Raw genomic sequence first — 23,553 nt, 5'->3', positions numbered from 1 at the left:
GTATGAAACTTTTCAGGGCAATGAAGCTTCAGGTTCAGTCAGATTTCACTGTACAGGGATCTTAGTGTGTCCAGCCTGGTCGCATCCTTCGAACACATATTTAAGCACACCCATCTCACCAAGGGAGGGTGCACATTCTCAGGGCCAAAACAGAGGAGACGCCTGACACTGGGAGGACACGTGTCAGTTTCCCACAAGGTTCCACGGGAAGTGTAGTGAGAGAGAACCTCTGGCAGAGATTTTTTTTTTCCCCCTAGGATTCTCATCTTGGCTCCATCTCGCCGCCGCCAGCTCCCCATGCTCCCCTAAAAGCACTCAGCTGCCAGAGGGAGCTGAGCGGGCGGGCGGTGGCAAGAGGGAGCTGATTGCACTGATGGCGGTCAGAGGGAACTGGCAGTGGCGATAGACTCCTTGTCCTTTTCGCTGCCACCAGCATGCTCAGCTCCCTCTGGCTGCCAAGTGCATTTAGGGGAGCAAAAGGAGCACGGTGGCGGGGGTGAGAGGGACAAGGAGCCGATCGCCGCTGCCAGCTCCCTTTGACTGCCGCCGGCACAATCGGCTCCCTCTCGCCACCGCCCACACACTTGGCTCCCTCTGGCTGCGGAGTGCTTTTAGGGGAGCAAGGGGAGCTGGCCACAGCAAGAGGGCGCTGAGTGGACTAGACGAGACACCTAGAGAAAGAACCTCTGCCAGGGAGAAGAGGGATTCTCTCCTTCTTCTCCCTGGCAGAGGTTCTTTCTCACTACTCTTCTCGTGGAACCTTGCGGGAAATTGACGCCTGCCCTCCACACATCAGGTGTCTCATCTGTTTTGGCTCCGAGAGACAACATCTGTACTCAGATGTAGCTCCCAATAATGCAAGCATCATGGATGGATGTCTTCAACATGGATGTATGGAGGATCTTGGCCTGCAGTCCTAAGTAATGTTCTTAGAGTAACTTGGAGGGTGCCTGCTCTATATTTTTGTCTATGGGAATTTGAGTGCTTATTTTGAAACCTGATGAGAGCTGCTTGCTTATAGAGAGGTCTTGGCTAGCGAAATTCTACTTGAGAGGTAGATTGTAAAATCGGGAGAAGTGTCGTATGATTCCTTGCTTTAGTTTTTCCCCCAAATTTGTATTGATGCCAGCGAATCATGTGAGCATGTTGTCATCATCCCAGAGGCATGATGGGGGCCAGAGGGGCAGTCACCCCGGGTGCAGAATTTGGAGGGGTGCAAGACACTGCTGCCCCCCCTCCGTGCCACTGCAGTGAGCTTGGCCCGCTGGGCGCCCAACGAACTGGCAGCCTTATCAGCGCACAGGTGATTGTGCTGCACCCTTCGGGAGGGCTGTTGCGCTGCCCACGTGCGGCCAAACAGCTGGCTCACTGGGCGCCCATTTGGCTGAGTTCGCCGCAGCGATGCGAGAGGTGGGACAGACGCATCTGTGCACGATGACGTCACTGGATGTGACAGCATCACATAGGTCCCAGGAGCAAGATATCCCTGCCCCAGCCGAACGACACCCACACTACACGGCTGCATCATCCCTAATGGGGTCTCATTCTTATGATCGTTATGATTTTCAGTGCTTTGATAAACTGACATTTTGTGCTGTTTCCCAATTTTGATTTCATCTTGAGGAAATAGTTCCACCTCTCAAAACACTTTCAGCATATTTTTTTTTTGCCCCTCTCAGTGACGTTCCCAGATGTCTATCGGCTTTCTGTCAATTTTTTCTGACTTATTGGATTCTGACATCAGATTATTCTGAATATACTGTGCTGAATTAGTCAAATTTTGTCCCTCTCCCCCAGTGCAGAAACCATTTCTACAACCTTCAGTGTTTAGAAAATGGGTCACTTGTAGCCAACAAACTCATATCTGTGGTTATAGATCCAGAGGAGTTAGCCATGTTAGTCTGTAGTTGCAAAATAATAGAGTCCAGTAAAACCTTTAAGACTAATCTCAATCACAGATATGACTAACCAACTTTATTGTGGCATAAACTTTTGAGAACTATAGCTCTCTTCGTCAGATGCATGATGCAGTGTATAGCATGCATCTGATGAACAGAGCTGTGGTTCTCGAAAGCTTATGCTACAATAAAGTTGGTTAGTCATATCTGTGATTGAGATTTTCAAAATGTTAGCTTTTGTTTTTTAAACATAAAACATTCCACTTCTAATTGTTGTGTGATTTACATTATATTAATCTCTCTCTAAAATTGTGTTTTGGTGCATAGCACTAAACACAACAGGTTTTTGGGCCCCTTTCTGACTTACTGTTCTTTCTCACGAATCATATTCATTAAACTGTAAATCTGAGCTCCTACTATTTTTTTCTCCAGCTGGATGTGATAGAAGTTTATAAAATAATGAATTATAGAGGGGTTTTATAGAGATTCTTATTCCTTTCTCATAATGCCAGTACTTCTGTAGTCCAACAAAATTGATCAGCAGTAGTTTGATTGATTTATTTGAATATTTGCATTTGAGTCCAGGGACACCTTAAAGACCAACAAGAATTTTAGCGTGTAAGCTTTTGAGAGTCCAAGCTCCCTTTTTCAGACACAAATAGGAATGGAGATCCCCGAGGTTATAAAGATTCCATTCCTACATGTGTTTGAAGAAGGGGGCTCTGACTCTTGAAAACTTACACGCTAAAATTCTTGTTGGTCTCTAAGGTGTCACTGGACTGAAATCCTGCTATTCTACTGCATACCAATACCCACCTGAAACAATTTGAATATTTATATCCCATCTTAAAATGCCATTTCACACAATAGCTAATGAACTTAACGTTCACTTGTACAAGATATGGTGTTGGCCACGACTATAGATTTTTTAAAAAGTATTGGATACATGTATGGAGAATACATCTGTCAATTAGTTACGATACTGAAATGAAACCACCTCTGACCTTCAGGTACTAGGTACAAACATAGAGGAGAGTGTCATGCCCTGGTTATGACATGCCCATGAGCATTGGTTAACCAAGGGTGGAAACAGAAAATGTTAAACTAACAGTGCAATCCTAAGAAGAGTTACTCCAGTCTAAGGCCATTGAAATCAATGAGCTTAGACTGGTGTAACTCTGCTTAGGATTGCACTGTAAGTGGATTTTGTTTCAGATCTAATCAGGCTTTCCTTATGTCATGATGTGGTTAGGTTTGCTATACTACATTTTTTGCTATTCACTGGTAATTTCATTTAACTTTGCAGCATGTCCACATTAACACATATTCTTTTAAATAATTTGCAGTTTTCCATTTGTGAGCCCGTCCAGTGTATCTCTTTTATGAACCTAAACCAGGAATAAATTGGATTTTTAAAAAATCAGTAGCTCTTGCCACTCTTTTTGGGCTAATATAATAATATTTACCGTGCAGCTAATGTTTTTCTGTATTATCTAGCTAATTTGTTGTCAACCAGCAAAATAGCATAAATTATTTTATATAATGATGTTTGTTCATGTGAGACATGAAGGGATATATGTTGTGCATGCTTGAAAATAGATTGTGTACGAAACCGTGGACCGTAGGCAATCTGCTAGAAAATGAAAAAAAATAGGCCCACATCCTATACCTGTGAAATATATGTAGCTAACATCCAGTTGAGACAGGAGTATTGCTCTTATTTACCCCAGTCCATGTTTACTCCAGTGTGTAACATGCCTGCACATTGGATGCAACATGGTAACTGCCACAATATAATTCACAACCAATGGAATCAGGGCAGGAGGCAGGGCTTTTTTTCAGGGGGAACGCAGGGGAACAGAGTTCCAGAACCTCTTGAAAATGGTCACATGGCTGGTGGCCCTGCCCCCTGATCTCCAGACAGAGGGGAGTTTAGATTGCCCTCTGTGCCACAGCGTGGAGGGCAATCTAAACTCCCCTCTGTCTGGAGATCAGGGGGCGGGGCCACCAGCCATGTGACCATTTTCTCTGAGGGCAACCCACTGAGTTCCACCACCTCTTTGCCCAGAAAAAAAGCCCTGGCAGGAGGGATGAATTAGGGGCCCACTTTATTCGCGTAGGTGACACTTGTATGATGTGAGCCGAGGTGGCAGCAGAATGGTGGCAGTTGAGCCTGATCCCTGCTGTTCCTCTGTTCAATTTCATGTTTGGGTTTCTGTCTTCAAAGAGGAATTGCGCTGTGTATTTCTGTACTAGAAAAGCAGCCGCCATGGGCTTTCACAGCATCTTTCGTGGCCTTAAATCCTCCTGAAGTAAGTCCGTCTTTGTGGGAAGGCCTAGTGACTCCATGTTCCCTCAGTTGTGTTCAAATTACTTCCCCTCAAGTTTGCCAGGGCTGCCATTGGTGGACTGATTCAGCTGTGGCCACTTCTGCTGTTTTCCTGAGAGGAAAGCAGTTGTGTTTGCTATACTCACAGTGCAATCCTAAGCAGAGTAAGACTTCTCTAAACAAGCCTCGGTGGACTCGGAGAAAGTAACTCTGCTCAGGATCACACACGAGAGTCAAGGCTCCCTTCTTTAAAATCAAGGAGTAACATAGTCCAATATTTTGAACGGCGCAGTTGTTCTAAGCTACAGTGATTCCGCACATGTCGGATAATGCACTTCCAATCCTCTTCATTTGGAACGGATTTTTTTGTGTGCGGAACAAAAAATCCACCTCAAACGATTGATAAAGTGCATTGAAAGTGCATTATCCAATGTGTGTGGAATCAGCACTAGTTGAACCCTATTCAGAAACTATTCTGTATGCAGTTGATTTTTTGCAGCGAGTAAAGTTGCATTTCTCAGTCTACCTTTTCAGTTAATTCCTCTGCATCAGTGCACCAAACATTTGGCAACATTGGTATTTACCATTTGGCATTGCTGTTATTGTTATGAACGTTCTCCTTGATACTCCGGACCAATCACGGAGGGGAAAAGAATCTTGCTTCTTGCAAAGTGTATCATCTGCTTACAAGAACTCCACCAGCCTATGCCTGAAAAATCCCACGGCTTCAGGCTGTTGCTAATACTTGTCACCGTTGTGGTCAGACTCCCCCTTAAAAAAACAAGCCTCGCCACACTGTGTTTGTTTCAGTTATGTAAGCAACGGCTGCCTTCTCCCAAAACTCAAAGCCTCGCTCCTTTTTAAAAGTTTTTTTGGGAAAATGTTTTGAAAGCAGCTCTTGCAGGCTTAGCTACCTATGTCAAGAAAGAGTTGCTTCTAGGTAACCAGGTAGGGAAATGGTTTTTTTAAAAGGGATCCTTCTTTTTTCAAAGGGACCACTGTGCCTCCGTCATTGTTTTTACACGCAGACTAGCAGCCCTGTGATTTTAGTTTTCAGGTTATTTTACGATTTAGATCTTTATAGGTTTTTTAACAACCTGAGGCCCTAGGAGCCATAAAACAGAAAAACAATAAAAGCTTTAGACGTGCTTGTTCAAGTCATGAAGCCCCCCCCCCCCCAATTAAACTGTAGTAATTTTGAGCATCCTCTCATATTGTTCTACTCAAAGTTAATAACAGTGCAAAGTGCTGGTATCTGGAGCGTTGTAGCCGGAATAGTATTTAGTTCTACAGTCTTATAAGAGTCTCACAATGTAATCCTGTGCAGAATTAAACCATTATGAGCCCACTGACTTCATTGGGCTTAGAAGGATGTAAGTCCACATAGGATTGCCCTGTGATTACACCTCCTACTTCATTAGAAAAGTATATATCACTTCTCTTCAGGGCTTTTTTTCTGAGAAAAGAGGTGGTGGAACTCAGTGGGTTGCCAGCACAGGGGGAAACTCTTGGCAGGAGGTGGTGACCCAGGACCAATGATGTCACTTTGGGTCAGCTGGAACAAGGGGGGGAGTTTTAAAAAGTTTAAATCACCCTTGGTGAAAATGGTCACATGGCTGGTGGCCCCGCCCCCTGAGGGGAGTTTAGATTGCCTTCCGTGCCGATCCAGCAGCATGGAGGGCAATCTCAACGCCCCTCTGTCTGGAGATCAGGGGGCGGGGCCACCAGCCATGTGACCATTTTCAAGAGGTTCCAGAACTCCGTTCCACCGCGTTCCAGCTGAAAAAAAGCCCTACTTCTCTTTCATATCTGAATCTAAAGGACACTTGACAACCATTCTAAACATACTGCTGTGAGCTTTGGCGCTTATGCTTTCTATATTAAACAAGCTGAGCTGTCATGTTTTAGCAAAGAACATTTGATGAACTTCTTATTTACCTATCATGCATACATTCCGGTCCACTCCAGTTTTTTTTAAATAAAAACATCATTTCCGTTTATTTTCTCTGGTTATAATGCTTCCCCTACTACACAATTGAAGGGGGTCTATGAACCAGGTCTCCCAGGACTGAAAGATCAGCTGCAAGGCTTGGCTTGTGCATGCTCTTCTGCTTTTCCACTGTGAAGAAGTGAACAGCCATTCATTTCTTTGGATGTGGGGTCTCTTTAGCTTTGTGGGGAATTCTTCCTCTTCTATTAGTTTTTAGTCCAAAGCGCCTTCAAGTTTGGTTGCTCATGTTTCACCGTGTTGGGGAGGAACATGGGGGAACCATCAAATGTGTGTGCGAAGGACTATGCAAATCCTGAGATAGAGAGTAAAGGTGGCATTATCCGAACAGGGTTTATACGTTTATAAATCTTTAAAGGTTGATGTGAAAATATTCTCTTCAATATAAAAATCAGTTTTTTCTTAATGTCAGCTTGGTACATAATAATCATGTCATATGTTACAGGACAGCACTTCAAATGAGGTTTTTTACCAACCAAGCAATATTTATTTAAGTAACATTATAACTCCGACTTCGACTCTTTTGCTTTCATGATATATATGGTAGCCTTCCCATATACTTCAAAAACATGTACTTCTCTGTGCCTTGGACCCCAAACCTGTCATTGCATGCCTTTCTTCTGCCTCTTGGCTTCTATAGCAAACTTTCCATCTGGCTTTGTAATCTTCATAACATTTTCAAGTGCCCTCCTTAACATTGAGCCAAGTGCTGGTTATGCCACAAATAATCCATAGCCCCGTGTTTCATTATGTTAGGTCTGTATATGTCAAGGATTAGAAGTCTAGCAGGTGGTTTCGTGTCGAGGGAAATGGCCCCCTTACAAGACAATGATACTGAAGACTCTGGTAAGAGGGGCTTCCAAAGGAAATTATGTTGTATGGGGGCGGTTTCTGGCTAGCTGTTTGCAACCTACATCAGGCTCAGTCTTTCTCTTTCCAATTTCTGCTGTTGATTTATATATATATATCCACATGTGTTCTTGTTTTCAAGAAAACCTAAATGGGCTCTACTCCTCCATTAAGTTCTACAGGGAGGGCTGATGAGTAGCTTGATTTAGGGTCTCATTACACATTACACAATCCACGTGGTTGCTGTCAACTCATGTATCTTTTATGGCCCTATAAGACAGATGGAGAGAACAGGGGAGTCACGCCATCCTTACATAAAGAGGCTGGCAAGATCAGGGAGGGGTACTCTGCTTATTGTTTGCGCCAGTTGATAAGGATATTGTTGCCAAACTGGAGCCAAAAGAGTAATGCATCAAAGGAGTAATACTTTTGTTTTACATTTTTAGCATCAAACAAAGAGTTATAGAGACCACATACAGATATTTCACGATTCGAAAAGTGCCATTCTTTTTACAGAAGATGATATTTTGAGTCCCAAATGCAAGACCTGTGTCTGGCATAGCAACACGTCCCCTCAGTGTCTCTAATTACCGTATAAACCACTGGTAATTGGAGGGTAGTTAAAATAATGGCACCATCAACTAGCTAACATTCAGCAACATGAACTGAAAGTCCAGTGGCATCATAAAGATTAACACCATTTATTTCAATATTAGTCTTTAAGGTGCCGCTGGACTTTTGTTTTATTTTCCTATAACAGACTGGCCCCTTTGCAGTTAACATTCCATTGCAGGCAAGCACGAGTTGCTTACGTTTGAAGTCTCCTTATTCAGGTCTTAAAAAACAGGAAACCAGAAGCAGGACCAGGAGCAGCCACTCGGAGACAAAGGATTAGGCAGACGCCAGGGTTGTGTCACATGTAATGAGATCCTTATTCGACTTCCCCACTTTGTAACACCAGTGTTTCATACGAGTGTCTGCAGTTCCTCATCCTTGCCTTGTGCCCTGAATCACAGGGGTACGTAGGTCACGCCACTGGCCATGTTAATAAGTGCCATCAGTCACAAAGAGCTGTTTCACTTGGGCAGCACGTGCATGGTAGCTACTTCAGTCCTTGATATCTCCCTACTTGAATTTTGGGCCTGCTCAGAGAGTTACTGCCATAGGCTAAAGGAAATGGCAGCCACTGTGATGGTGGCAGTTATACGCGTTGGCCCAGAGTCCAATAGAAATAGGATAGTTAAAAGAACTTTCTTTTAAGGATCTCTCAGAGAAGGAGCCCATGGGATTCTCACTGCTGAGTTCAATAGGAGAAAGGTTTCCCCCACCCACCCACCCACCCACCTCTTTTCCTATTTTTTTCCCTCTCGTCTTGTGAGCTGATGACTTCCCTGTTATTTCGCTCACCCAGGTGAACATGCCTACAAATGCTCCTCCTGCTCATTTTCCACCATGACAGTCAGCCTGCTGAAAGAGCACTCCCTGAAAGTGCACGGGAAGGCACTGACACTACCAAGACCACGCCTTGCCAGCCATGTAACCTCGCATGCTCAACATGCCTCCAAGAACCACACTACTGCTGAAGAAGTGGAAGACTCTAATGGTAAGAGGCACTTCCAAACAAAAGGCATAGAAAGAGGGAAAAAAATTAAAATCTATTTATTTAATTAAAAAAAGCAACAGCTTGATCAACAGGTAGCTTTGCATTTTGCGGGGAAAGAAGCCTATGACTTGGATGCTAAGATGTAATTCTGTCGGTGCAGCAGTATCTCCTTTGATGGAATGGCTGTTCCATCATTGGAGTATGGAAGGGATGTTTTTGTCAATTTCCCCCGTCGTGCTGCAGCCTCCAAGTTTTTGCTGTCTTTGGTCCACTGACCCGCGGGAACACAATGGAGCCGGGGCACCAGAAAGCTGCAGTAAGAGGGGAGAGGTGAGGAAGTTTTCTTCCTTGCTGCTTAGGATCCAGGTCTGCATATCCAAATAAGCAAAACTCACTCTAAATTGGTATTAACAAACTGCAGAAAATCTGTGCTAATTCACCCTCCAGCCACGTAATTTGACTTTTTGATTTGCCTGCATTTGTCAGTTACTGAAGTCGTGCACAACTTTTTCCTTTTAACCTTAACCATAGTTAAGGGTGTCATTAGAACCAACTTTGACCATGGTTAATGCTAACTTCAGTTTTCATTTTAACAAGCATTTGAAGGCAGATTCTGAAACTGTTCAGCAAGTCCTGGTTAAGAGGTAATCTTATCAAGGTTAATCATCATTTAGGTTAGTTTTATCATGACCCCTTCATTCTGATGACAGATGAGGAAATTCATGTGGTTTTCGATGGTGGAGTGACCAGGGTACAACAAGTCTGTGGCCTGACAATCCTTGAACGTTTGGTTAAGAAAGAGTCCTTGTTGCGTCTATGTTTGTCTTTTGAGATCATATAGGAATTATAATACCTATGATGTGTTATGGAAGTTAGGTTAATTTTAGTTCTTTCCCAAATATGAATAGTAGGCATTTTAAAGTCAGATTTGTAGCCATGTTTATCTGTAGTAGAACAGCAAGATTCAAGTCCAGGGGTACCTTAAAGACCAACAAGATTTCCTATTGGTATCTAACAAAAGGAGCTTTGACTCCCAAAAATTATATATACTAAAAATCATATTGTTCCTGGACTTGAATCAGGCATTTTTAAGACATTGCGCTTGTTAGAGGGAGCGATCTATTACTAGATTTGAACAGTAAGAAATCAGAAAGTTTGTGGGCTATTCCTGTGGGACAGAATCAGATAAGACCAAACTTAACTAACAATCTTGCTTGACCTTAAAAATCTATGGTTTGTTTTCTTTCTGTAATGTGGTAGGCACCTAATGTACCTTTCTTAGGGTATTAGTTTGCATTCTACCCCTCTGCTGCTTTGTCTTCCAGAAAAAGTTTGCTTACTTCTGAACTGAACTTTCTGAAGAATCTGAAAAGTTCAATAAAGAAACTAGTCTCTTGTTCCACCTCTTTTCTGTCAGTCAAAATGTTTCCGTATCCAACCCCAAACAACAAACAATGTCAGATCCCTGTGGCACAAGGAAATGCCTGGAACCCAACTCATTCTGTGCTATACCTTTGGGAATAATAGTTAATCCTGAACTAAACCAAGAATTTTTTGGAGGGTTACCCCATTTCTTATTGAGGATTAGCAGGGTTGTATGGGTTTGATTACAAATATCGTGAGATGAGTAGAGCAATTCTTATGAGCTTTGGCAGCAGCATAATTTTTAACCTTGGCTGTTCATTCACTCAAAGAGCCATTTCATGTGTTACGTGGCAGCAAACCCACGTTTGCTTCAGCCGGTCACAGCTCACTGATGAGTGTGCCTTTGAGAAAATATTTGTCACCATCATGTTTTTCATTTTTATGTATATGTGTTGTTTCAACAATGCTTATAAGTACAGGAAACATTGGGGGCATATTCTCTATTTTTTAAATTGAATTATCAGTTAAAGCTGTCTAACGGGCAACTGGCACCTACGTTAACAGGCTGTCTCTTGTTAGCCAACTTCAGAAATAGAATATGTTGCAAATACCCAGTCACCCTTTACTAATAGGCTTATTAATCAAATTATTTTTTGACAATTATGGAAGAAACATGCAAAGGAGGCTGTCAGATTGCAGGTGTTTAAATAATCAAATTGACATTCTAGCCACCATTTGATAAAGAACCTTTCCAGTAATTTTTTAGACTTTACGGTGCTGGGCACAGACAGTCTAGGGGTGTAGTGCTTCTGAATCTCTAGAAAGCAATAAAATAGCCACATGGACTCTTGACTTGCTTTTTAAATTGCACATTGCTGGTGATTTATAAGGAAGAGATAAGAAGTTGTTGAAAAATGCACAGAAAGCAGAGGATACATGAGAGTTGGGGCTTTATGTCCAGCTGAGGGGTGTATGTGTTGAAAGGTTTGTACAGTATGCAGTTGGGAGTGTCTCCATTGTTTTAAGCTGTAAAAACAGCCTTTATTGAAGGGGAACCTGTGAGCGAGTTAATTTTGTTGATGATACAAATTGGATCTGCATGGAGAACATGGGTAGGGATGGCCTCAGATGCCCTTGGTCTTTTCCCATGAATCTGTGCAGCTGAAACAGCGCCATTAAAATATTAATGGACATTGCTAATCAATGAGGTTATGTTATATATGTTCTGTAGACCTGCTATGCCCATATTGGTAGGGAAGAGTGGTATGAATGTATTAAGATTTCTAGGGATTCTTCCTACTATAATGTGCTCCAAGACCATTACCATAATCACTTAGAAAATAACACATTCTGTGGTAAAATAATTTTTACCTTAACATTTGTGGATAGGATCGCTTGCATCTGATCCAACTAGGTTGCCACTTTAAATTATAGTGGCTTTGCTGGTTGTTCTCCGAGTGACCTCTTCTAGTTCTGCTTTTGAACTTATAAAGCTGCCTTATACTGAATCAGATCAGGTTAGTATTGTCTACACAGAATGGCAGTTGCTCTTCAGGGCCTCAGATAGGGGTGTGCATCTGAAAAAGATTTGAGTTTCCTGCTTTCAGTTTACCCAAAGCGGGAAAACAATTTGGGTTTTTAAACTGCTTTGGTATGCTCTGTAAAGATTCGGGAAGCTTGAAAGCAACACTTTTCTTGCTGTTTGCAAGTTGCTTGCAACTGGCTTCCCACCCCACTGCTTTTTTCACCCACTGGAAGGGGGGAGAAGGGGGTTGTAGTGAGGCAGGCGGGAAGCTCATGCAGGCAGGAAGCTCAAAGCAACACTTTTCTTGCCATTCACAAATGGCAAGAAAAGTGCTGCGGCTGCTTCCCGAAGTTTTGCAAAACGCTCCAAAGCTTTGCTTCGGTATTTCCGAATCAGCTCAGCAATGCCGATCTTTCACGTCACTTCCTACCTGATGCTTTTAAATGAGATGCCAGGAGTTGAATCTGGGATTTTCTGCTTGCCAAGCAGTTGCTGTATCCCTGAGTCCCAGACCCCTCCCCTCAGCTATAGATAAATTGGGTGTATGCGACACTTTAAAGACAACCATGTTTATTGTGGCATACGCTTCTGTGAACAAGAGCCCACTCCTTCAATCCTTGAGGTATTAACTTAAAAGTAAAACACTTCACACAGGTGGTAAAGTAATTTATAATACAGAGTTTCTACAACAACAAATGTGTTTGTTTTTTGAGGTGTCTATGATTCCTAGTGGATCATGAGTGAATAGGATATCATCCTTTTAAAATGTGAAGACCAATAAATAACCGAGTAGACAAATTATACCTATTTTAGAGTAAAACTAAAAAATACCGACAAAGAGTCAACATGTTAGTTCTTCTTATGTTTACTTTCCCTATTTGCTTATTACCATATTTAAATCTTCTTTTGGGATCAAAAACAGGTCTACAGAAGCAGTAGTAAAATTTATTTCATTTCCACTGAAGCTTTGTGACAAAGCCATGAAGCTGTCTTGACATACTGGATTTTGTAGAACATGATTTTAATGTTTAACAGATAATTATGATATATATTTTTATTTATTTTAAAACATATCTATATTAAACGTTTATTGTATGAATCTTTCTTCTGAGGATATTGCTTTGTGTTTGCCTGTGTATTGTGGTTTACTCAGTCTTTGTATTGGGTGAACAAGTTGGGAGAGTCTGACAAGCTGTTGTGTTTTATTGAGACCAAAGAAAAGAAAAAACATTTAAAGCAAAAGTTCCTGTTCCACAAACATTTACCATTCAGATTCATACTTTAATTCATTTGGGACTGTTTTAGGCTTGGTTGTCAAAGTGGTTATATTAATACTTCCTTTATTTTATTTATGACTCCATAATTCCTGAGAGACACAGTATGCTGAGATTATATCTTATTAACTTGTAGGATCTATAGTGGCAATGTTCTAATTGATAATTTCTTGTTTAATAGTTGGCTTCAGAACACAAGCTGTGATTAGACGTTTCCGAGTATATTCCTAGACTTACTGTGTAGTTCATAATTTCCACATACTTGAATTATGAATTCCAAAATCCCAGATTACACAAATAATTTCATACCAGTTGAAAATCATACAAAATTTTTTTTAAAAAAATGTCTTTAACCCAACATGTCAGTTGAGAGCAATTGGAAGTATGACCTGTATTTTTAAAGTTTATTGAGGTTCTTAAATATTCCGTTCCTTTTTCTTTTTACAACAGTCTGCTTTTCCGGCATTCATTAATCAATCAATAGTAGTAAATTATCCATGCTTAGGTGAGGAGAGAGGTTCAGTATTCTTTTTTCACATTTTGGGGTATCATATTTATTTCCTGCACAGAATTATGCTGAGAGATGTTGAACGCCACCAATATTCCCCGTGCCGTATAGGAGCTAGGATTCAGTTGAAAGTTGCATAGCAGTGTATAAAGAATCTTGGAGTGCACACTGCAGAGTTGTAAAGGGAAATGAATGCTGAACAAATGTGGCCCTCTGTTTCAGCTAATTTATAAAAAAGAGCAGAATGCATATTTATTAAAATGTTGCTTTTAGAGGAAAAGATCCCATAGCGACTGACCCGTGAGTGGTAAAGTTGAGTTTATAAAGACACCAAGAAACATACTTGAATTACTTAACCTATGTCAGATGTACAAATGTTTATTTTTGGTCTGAAATGGTAGTGCAAATGAGTATCACTGATATTTATAGAGATGAAATAAAGGAAGATTCTGTTGGACCAAGAAATACAAATCATTTCAACGACACTAGATTTGTATAGACGTATGAGAATCAACAACCAAAATACTTGGCAAAAATTTGAGATGCTTTTTCCCCTTCAAAGCCAAGATCTGTGGTAATACAGGTCACATGCATTGAGTCTGAAAGCAACATTTTAATAAATAAGCATTTTGCTCTTTTTTTTATAAATTAGCTGAAGCAAACAGACGGTCTCATTTGTCCAGCATTCATTTCCCTTTACAACTCTACAAGCTTTTTTATATATCGGTGCTGGGCAACATCCAACAGAATCCTAGCTCCTATACAGCAGGGTAGAAATATTTCAATGAATACATTAAATTAATGCATTTGGAAATCAAGGCTGTCCTAGACAATTCCACTACAGTAGCAATCCATTTCACTTATCTTCCCTCCAGTCTTCCATTCTGGGCCCTGCAGGACCTGTTGTTAGAGCTCTGTTAGAGCTCTGTAAAACGGAGATGTTCCGCCGGGCCTTTGGCTGAGTACCAGTGGGTGTCCTCTTTCTTCCATCTAAGAGCCAAAACACACGTTAAGAAATACCTAGGTTCAGCACGTGTTCTCTTACCTCAAGGTTTGCCGGGATCTGTAGGCGTCCTGGAAGCTTAAAGTAGGCGTCCTGGAAGCTTAAAGATCTGTAGGCGTCCTGGAAGCTTAAAGTCCTGGAAGCTTAAAGGATCTGTAAGCGTCCTGGAAGCTTAAAGGCGTCCTGGAAGCTTAAAGCTTAAAATACAGGCGCCTGTATTTCCCTTCCCCTTTTTGCTGCTCTGTAAATGCTAAACTTTAAGCTTCCAGGACGCCTACAGATCCCGGCAAACCTTGAGGTAAGAGAACACGTGCTGAACCTAGGTATTTCTTAACGTGTGTTTTGGCTCTGTGACCACCACTTTTTCTGGGGCTGCCCTCGTCCATCTGCTATGCCCGTTTACGGACTCCCAATATTTGTTTAAATAGCCTGCTCCTGGACTATTTTAATGACTTTTTAAAAATTGTTGATGTTATGTTTTTGTGACTATTAATGTATTTTTGAATGTTGTTAGCCGCCCTGAGCCCATCTGTGGGGAGGGCGGGGTATAAATCAAATCAAATCAGTAAAATAATAAATAATTGAGCCGAGTTTTAACATCAGCATGTAGTTTAACATGGAAAATTGCTGCAAAGAAAGCAGCTGAAACAACTTGTCCTCCATGTGTAACACAGCCCAGTTGCATAATTACATTTGGTGACCGAGAGCACTACATGGGCTTGCACCTTCCTCTCCCGTAATGCAGAAATTCCTTTTTTACTTTTGGAGCTAACCATGTTCTCTACCATACTCTATGAGCTATGTTAAGTTTACAATCCTGGTATGAAACACAGTTGCATATTTTGGTTTTGGCTAACTACCAACACCTTAGCATAGTATTTAATACTAAGGATTGTCTGCGATGGCCCCTTGATTCCAACTGTTGTATTCTGCTGATCAAGAAGGTTTATTATTAAGACAGTTCAAGAGTGTTTGTATGGGTTATTACTGTGGTATTTCTAGAATGTGAGGCATCTAACTTTTGTGAATATGTATCTCTTGCCATAAATGTATGTAGATATATATCTCTTCTCCCATATGTTCCTGCCTGGGATTAAAGATCACAGGGAGACACCCTCCCTGACTATCCCATCAACTAAAAAAAGCTCGTTTGGTGGGTACATGTGAGAGGGCCTTCTTGGTGGCAGCCCCACGATTATGAAATAGCCGTCCCAGGTAGATGTGCCTGACCTCCTCGCTGTCAATCTTTAGGAGGCAGCTGAAGATAGTGTAATTTAGAACTGCTTTTAATTAAGTTAGTTTTCCTCATTGGCAGTCTTAAATGGTATTTTTAAATTCTAGGGGCTTTAGTGTATTTCATTTATCTTGTTATTTTTATTTTATTTATCCTGGAAGCTGCCTTGAGTTCCTGCATGGTAGAAAGGCAGCTAATAAATGTTTTAAATAAATAATGGCTGCCTGTGTACTATCTGGTTGCTTACCATTGTATGTATTTATTCAGAGTTTACCTGTTATCAGTTACCTGAAGTACAATACAATCCTAAACCGAAATTAGTGAGCTTAGATGTGTGTAACTGTTTAGCATTGCATTAGTGATCTCTAAAACTGATATTTAAGCAATCCTGAATAGTTAAGCTATCCTGTGTGGATTTAATGCAGGGAAAACTCAGGGAATAATGCCATCATATCTCTTTTTCTTGCTCATGCGCGTGCACACACACGCCGGATTAGATCCAGCAATGTGCAAGCAGAAATATAAACAGACCCAGTGCAGTTGTTCCACTTGCACTTCCCTTTCTGTATCTGAGAGTGCCCATAAGTTGCTTGCACAAGATCGTGTTCAAGGGGGGGAAATGGCTCAGAATAAGACTATGTTTAATTTAGTGAAAAGGGTATCACAAGGTATCCTCTTGCACAAGGATCCTATCATATGAAGAACTCTCCTGGTAAATCCAAGACACGGCATTTTGAAACTCCAGAGTGTTTAACAGGCAGTTTGGCGGCACCAGGGAATGCAACTGCCAAGTGCCAAGAGGAAAACTGTAGCAAAATTAGGTGCGTTCAAGCTTGGAGCGAGTGTGCCTTTCTGGATTGCTGTCCCTTTGTGCCCGGATTGGCCTTGTCTGAAACACTGCTGCCCTTCTGTAGCTAAGAATTACAAATTTACTCGTTCTGCAGTGGTCTCTTTTTGTGGTAGGTGTGTTGCTTACAGGTCAAATCGCTAGCATGAACGAACTATCTGCTTTTCACAGAGTTTTTAAGTTCAACACAGAGGGCGTTTTCACACTGCTTACCACACTGCTTTCACACGCGAGAATTTGCACGAAATCGCACCAGGAAGACGCTGTCGTTCCGGGAGCTTGGCGCGACGTTCCGTGGCCGGTAAGCAGTGTGAAAACGGCCAGAGTGGGTGTCCAGAAAGAGTGGAGAGAGCATTAGTAGCGCTGTAGCTTTGCTTACTATCTTACACACTCATGCTCAATGCAAGTTGAAATCTACTTTACCCACTGGCTAGTAAGGATGTAGTCTGAATGGGAAAACTTTGCACTGACATCCTTTGCAGTTGCTTCTGTGTGTGTCTCGGCATCAGCAAGTCCCTCACCTTCTGACCTTTTGCCCGATCTGATTTTATACCTGTGGGCTAGTCAGAAACATTTCCCCAGTCATTGAGCTCTTAACTTTTACCCCCCACACAGAGTTTCTGGAATGTATAATCATACTAGACATCCGGATGCTTTAAAAAAAAAAGTCACCTTTTGTTTCAGGCAGCAGGAAATGACCTCTCCATTTGTATCTCAGATCCTCTGTGCAAGTTTTTGCTGAAGGGTTTCTCATTCTTGGCCATCCAGTCTGCCTTACTACTGTCTTTTTTTAAAAGGACAGAAAGCATAACAGTTTGCTTCCCTTCTGTGCTTGAAACTTGGTGATCAGGCCTGTCTTACTCTGCGTGCGCCAAGAAAAATATTTGTCCACTTTGTAAGCAAGTAAAGTGCGAGTAACGTTCAAAACAGGAGTGTGGCTTTTCATTAAGATTTTCAGAGAGTTTTGTTCTACAGTCTCTTCGCAAGTGTTATTTTTACCTCACGAGGAGTACCTGAGAAAAGGAAGGGAAGAGAGCCAGAAGATGGCAACAAAAATGTAGTCATCCCAAGCAGTAATTAACTGGGACAACAAAAGCCATGTAGTCTGGCTCTTCTGAGACATTTTGAGGTCCCCCTTTATGGGAAACCTTCGCGTCATGAGGAATTTGAAAAGAAAGATCTCTGTTCCGATTCATTGGACCTGGTATGAGATATAAAACAGGGTTTTTTTTAGTTTTTTATTGTAATGTAATACATAACAAAAATGTAGAGAGAGGAAGAAGATAACAGTTGAGTAACGGAATTAACATCATAAACTATATACACAGGTTTGGCAACAAGCATACATAACAAAAACATATGGTTTATCCTATTAGTGATATGGCCAATAAACGCAAATAGCTGACAAATCATCTCATATGAACCTGAAGATTAAAGACAGGTAAGAAACATAAAGTCATCCTTTGACGAAACTTTCTTGACAATTGGGCCATTCCTTAAAAGATACTCCAAGACCGGAGTCCACTGCTCCAAAAATGTTGATTTAAGAGTTGGATTTTCTAAACTTTTTATTTGGTCAGTAATGTTGGACATAATAAAGCAGTCCCAAACGCGCGTTAGCCAAATTGAGATTGAGGGAGACCTCTTGTCTCTCCATAGAGAGGCAATTGTGGTTTTGGCTGTAGAAAGCAAAGTTGCTATCAAGATCTTGCGTATGAGCGGAATAGTGCCATCTTCCCAATTATTAAGCAAAATGATTTCTGTTCTTAGAGGAACTTGGTAACCAATCAGTTCTGTAGAGCTGTATTTTTTTTCTTAAGCTATTTCCCTAAAGGGCCCCCGCTGCTTCTGTATGTGCTCTTAGGCCATCAAAATCCCTCTTGACTCAGAGACTGTCTTTGTAAACTTTGTTTTAAAAAAATCTATTTGTGCAATATATATTAGGGAAGCAGGTTGGGAGTCTAAATGCCAGAAGCGAAAGCTGGGGAGAGAAAACCTATGCAAAGAAATAGTGGAGAAGTGAAAGAAGATCCAACCACCCCCAGCTCCAAAAAAACCCACAGTTCACAGAGCATGTGTAGAAAATGTGGGTGTCCCTTAGCTAGTGGGAAATATCCTTGGCAGAGAAGGCGGCCTGGAGGAATTAAGCCCTGACTGGGGACGAGGAAGTTAATTGCGTCAGCTGAGGGACGCTAGTGCCGTTCGCTAACACAAAGAGCAGTAAATCCCTATCTGCAGAGGTTTCCTCGGGGAGTGAAGGCTGGCAGAGGCGGTCTTCCCCTCTGAAGGCACTGTGTTGGGGGAAGGGAGATCAAGCTCAGAAGCAGCGTGAAGGGATATCATACGGGAAAAGATGCTCCCTGTGGTACACTGAATCCGGGTGGTTTTGGCAATCAGGATTCTCTCATGTGTGTCACCACAGTCTGTCAAGAGAACTTCTTCACTAAAACCTGAGGAATAAGAATACCTGAGAGCGGAACCACAAGTGACAAAAGGCACAGGTTGGACACTTGTCAGCTTCCCTCAAGTTTTGATGGGAAATGTAGGCAGCTTGGCGGAATGTTGGACAAGTGACAGTTGAAAAGTCCATTGGACAGCAGTCAGAGAGCCAAGCTGCGAGACCAGGATGCCTACATTTCCCATCAAAACTTGAGGGAAGCTGACAAGTGTCCAATCTGTGCCTTTTGTCACTTGTGGTTCTGCTCTCAGCTAGCTTGCAGCAAAAATTTGCTTTTAGATGCTCAGCTGCTGCCGTCTACTACATGAGAGTTTTGAGATGAAGCCTGTTGGTTGGCTGTGAAGAGTAGTTTTGCTTGTATGTATCGCTCATGCAACCAGTCATTTCATTGACACGATCTTCTGTATTCTCAGGTTCTGGATGGTTTGATAACAAACTAGGAAGGTTGCACTTTATGGTAAAATAATCAAGCTCCTTACTGCTGCAGTTAACTTGCAAGATACCTTGAGTGCTTTTTAAAAAAAGGAATCTTTGGCCAAAAAGTCACTGAATTGTAGATAGGAGAAACTCCTGTAATGGTTTGGCTTTCAGTGTGAAATTTCAGAATATTTTTAATATTTCATAGTCATCTAAGGGCTTTGTTCCTCTTGGTCTTAATATGTGAATTGAGTTTTCCCTCCTTTTCTTGTTTAATGAAGTTCAGGGGGGCTGGGCTGGGAAAGACCTCTGTAAGAGGTCCTGAAATGGATACAAGATCTGACTTATAAAGGAACTCCTTACATGTTACACATACATGAGGATTTCCTAGTTTGTCCTTTCTAGCATGTTATGAGATAGGTTCAGCTGAGAGAGAGATTGTGCTTCTGGTCCAACATTGCTTGGTGAACTCCATGAGTTGACAAAGGTTCTTGTCTAGGTTTGCCCATTCCAAGTAGAGAATGCTATCCATTTTATCTCATAGGATGCCCATGTATCGCATACAGTAAATATCCTGAGCAGGGCTTTTTTTCAGCTGCAACGTGGTGGAACGGAGTTCTGGAACCTCTTGAAAATGGTCACATGGCCGGTGGCCCCGCCCCCTGATCTCCAGACAGAGGGGAGTTGAGATTAGCTTAGTGGTGCAGAGGGCAATCTAAACTCCCCTCTGTCTGGAGATCAGGGGGCGGGGCCACCAGCCATGTGACCATTTTCTCTGAGGGCAACCCACTGAGTTCCACCACCTCTTTTCCCAGAAAAAAGCCCTGATCCTGCGTATGTACAAAAGGTTGTATGTTGCAACCACTGTCTGAGAGCTAAGCAGTGAACTCAATGCACTTCACAAAATGGGGCTTTTGACAGGTTTAAATGCAGTAAGATTGAGCAGTTTTCTGTTGAAGATGATGCAAAGCTTAGAATTTGGTGCTTGAGTTTGCATTGTTTTAACTATCTCTTGTGGCTTTGTTTCTACATGCAATTAAACTGTCTCTGTGTGTTATGTGCCAGCCACTTGCTTTTGACTTATGGCAACCCTATGAATTATATTACCTCCCAAACATCTTGTCATTAATAGCCTTGCTCAGATCTTGCAAACGGAAGGCCATGACTTCCTTTAAGTCAATCCATCTCATGGTGGGTCTTCATCTTTTCCTACTACCGTCAACTTTTCCTAACATTATTGTCTTTTCCAGTGAGTCTGCCTCCCTCTCTTGAAATAAATTACCATTTATCAGGCACCCAGTAGTTGTCCGTATTGTTTTTACGGATTTTGTAAGCTGCTTTGAAGGCCATGTATGATGGGAAAGTGGGGTAAATATTTGTTAGATAAATTGTTTATACTTGAATGGTGAATTATATTGAACTTACGGATGAAAGTACTGACAGCGTGAGTCAGTTCATCTGGTGAGCAGCAGATTACTGAATTCTTGGCTAGAATGTTGATCACAACACTGTGTTTCCGCTGAAGAGAAAAGAGTTACCAGTTCAGGAGGACCCCTTGGAGAATACAGTTTTGGTTAATGTAAAGATTCTTTGGGAAGTACATCCATGGGATAAAAGCATAGTGAGGTGGGGTATAAAATTTTTCGGTGTTATATTTTTCCATGGAAAATTTTCTGTCACACACGGGTAAATATAGGCCATTTCCACACGCCTCCCCTGCCTGCGGAATGTTGCGCGAAAGACCCAGAAGAGAGCGTTTTTTCGCGCAAAATCGCACCAGGAAGATGCTGTTATTCGGGAGTTTTGCACGATTTTGTGCAAAACTCCCAGATAACTGCATCTTCCTGGCGCGATTTCGCGTGAGAGGACGCTGTCTTCCGGGTCTTTCACACAATGTTGCGCAGGCAGGGGAGACGTGTGGAAACGGCCGTAGTCTATCTAAAGTTGTCAGAGCTGTGGTGCTGCAGATTAATCATGGTAGACGGGCTAATTGTGAGATATGAAGCATGGACAAAACCTAGCACTGGACATGGTCGAGGCCTGTAAATGTCGGACTTGTCTTCTTTTACTAACATTATTTAAATGTTTTAAAAATATTTACATCAAGTTGAATTGGAAAATTTTTGGATGGTTTTTCCAGTTCAAATTTTCCTGGAAACCTCACATCACTGCACTTGCAGGACTGACTATCAAGGTCACAGCAGCCTCCTTTTTGTGGAAATCATGGATTCACATTCCTGCCAGAGGGATTTGTTGGTGTTATAGACCAAGAGACATATGACGCATATTTTCTATTAAAGCCCAGATTTCATGTTAGGTGGTTTGGTGACAGCTGAAAACTTGCTTCCTTGTGGTTTGGTCTAAAGGCTCCTATGTAACACAGGGAGCTTGGCTATGCTGATCAGGTTGATTTTTTGTTCGCCTGCAGCAGAACAAACAGCATGAATAGCGTGTCCCACATGACTGGAACAGTAGACATTACATTACCAAAGTGAAATGGAATGGAAGCATGAGGGAGGCAATTTCGTGACAATTACCACCATACCTTGGAAGCAACGCCCCCCAAAAGTGATTGTGTGCATGTGTTAGAATGTTTTCACTTGAGGCAAAAGAATATAAAGAAGCAAAGGGGAAAAGGCTGGTCCAGAGGCATATGCCGTACCAAATTTGCTTTGCTTTTATAAGTGCAACATTTGCTTTCAGGAAAGCATCTAAGCAGCCAACACGGAAGCTGATATTTGTTTTAAAATACTTATATTCCTGCTTTTCCTATTTAGAATAAGGCAACTCATCAGTAGGATCACAAAGCCGTATGATGTTGTATAAAACTACAGCCGAGAACCATAACACTCCATGAAGAAGAATAAACAAACATTGATTGGCCTTCAGAGACTCACTTTGCATCAAATGCAGGAAATATATTATGGTGTGGGAGAGGAGGACTGACCTTTTGAAAGAGGACAACCTTGTAAGCCTTTCAGAGAGACATCAAAATGTGTTCCTTAGAGCACTGGTTCCCAGCCTTTTTGGTATGGTGACCCACAATTTCAAATTTACTTGGTATGGTGACCTGTTGACTTATTGTCATGTAAATTTTGGACTATAGGTATTTGGCAGCCATGGTTGCCATGCATTTTAACTGCAAGTCTGCCTATTTTATAACCAAATTATAAAGCTACCCAAGCAGAAATTTACTTAATGTGCCTACTAGTGTGGAACTTGTTGAAATACTTATTGCATTTACAAAGTTATTCACAGTTTTTTACGCAAATGTGAGGATGCAACTATCTGAGTGCAAGTTACAGCTTCGTGAGCTATGAAAATTAATCTAAAAACATACAATTACATAAGCAGTGTTAGATATAACAAACTCAGAACCTTTAAATAGTTTTGTTCACAATAAAGTCCATGTTGGCTTGTATCACTGGGCATAGGATTGCCTTGTAAGTAAGCCCCATTGAATTAAATAGGATTTACTTCAGAGAAAACACACAGAAGCATGGGGAGGGGGTTGGCCAGTTCCACACCTGGGCATACAGAGTCAGGGTCTTAGCTCCTATTACCTCACTTTTCTCAAATAGAGACTCAGAGCCAAAACAGACGAGACATCTGACACGTGTCAGTTTCCCAGAAGGTTCCACGGGAAGTATAGTGAGAGGGAGCCAATTGCGCCGGCAGACTCCCTCAGGCAGCTGAGTGCATTTAGGGGAGGAAAAGGAGCACGCTGGCGGGGGTGAGAGGGACAAGGAGCCAATCACCGCTGCCAGCTCCCTCTGACCACGATCGGCTCCCTCTCACCGCTGCCCACACACTCAGTTCCCTCTGGCTGCGGAGTGTTTTTAGGGGAGCAAGGGGACCGGTGGCCGAGTGAGGGAGCCGAGTGGACTACACGAGATGTCTAGAGAAAGAGCCTCTGCCAGGGAGAAGAGGGATTCTCTCTCTCTTCTCCCTGGCAGAGGTTCTTTCTCACTACACTTCCCATGGAACCTTGCGTGTCCTCCACGCATCAGGGGTCTCGTCTGTTTCGGCTCTGGGAAAGCAAAGTATGGAAAAGGAAGCTGGAGTTTACATGGGTTGCAACCTAGTTAGCAGAAAACTTCAGATTCCAAACCTGAAGATCCTCTCTTACAACATTAAGGACCCCCCCTCCCTTTATTCCATTTAACTTCAGTGGCACAAACAAATGACAAGAATGCTGTTTGAGAACAGTGAGGATCGGCTTGTTTGGGGCCAGA

At 42.0% G+C, this 23,553-nt stretch overlaps 1 protein-coding gene across 4 annotated transcripts in view; it reads left to right on the top strand.

Annotated features, from left to right (window-relative positions):
- The window catches only part of ZNF462 (zinc finger protein 462), a 170,876-nt gene that overhangs the window by 105,770 nt on the left and 41,553 nt on the right, over positions 1-23,553 (top strand). For all 4 annotated transcript variants that reach the window (XM_054986705.1, XM_054986703.1, XM_054986704.1 and 1 more), the window contains exons 7-8: positions 6,992-7,081; positions 8,496-8,687. In XM_054986705.1, coding sequence (XP_054842680.1) covers positions 6,992-7,081; positions 8,496-8,687 — 282 coding nt within the window. The remainder of the gene's footprint in view (positions 1-6,991; positions 7,082-8,495; positions 8,688-23,553) is intronic.

The sequence above is a fragment of the Eublepharis macularius genome, chromosome 8, assembly GCF_028583425.1.
Source record: "Eublepharis macularius isolate TG4126 chromosome 8, MPM_Emac_v1.0, whole genome shotgun sequence".
NCBI lineage: Eukaryota > Metazoa > Chordata > Lepidosauria > Squamata > Eublepharidae > Eublepharis > Eublepharis macularius.
Note: the sequence above shows the minus strand (reverse complement) of the source record. Positions and strands in the feature narration are given on the sequence as shown.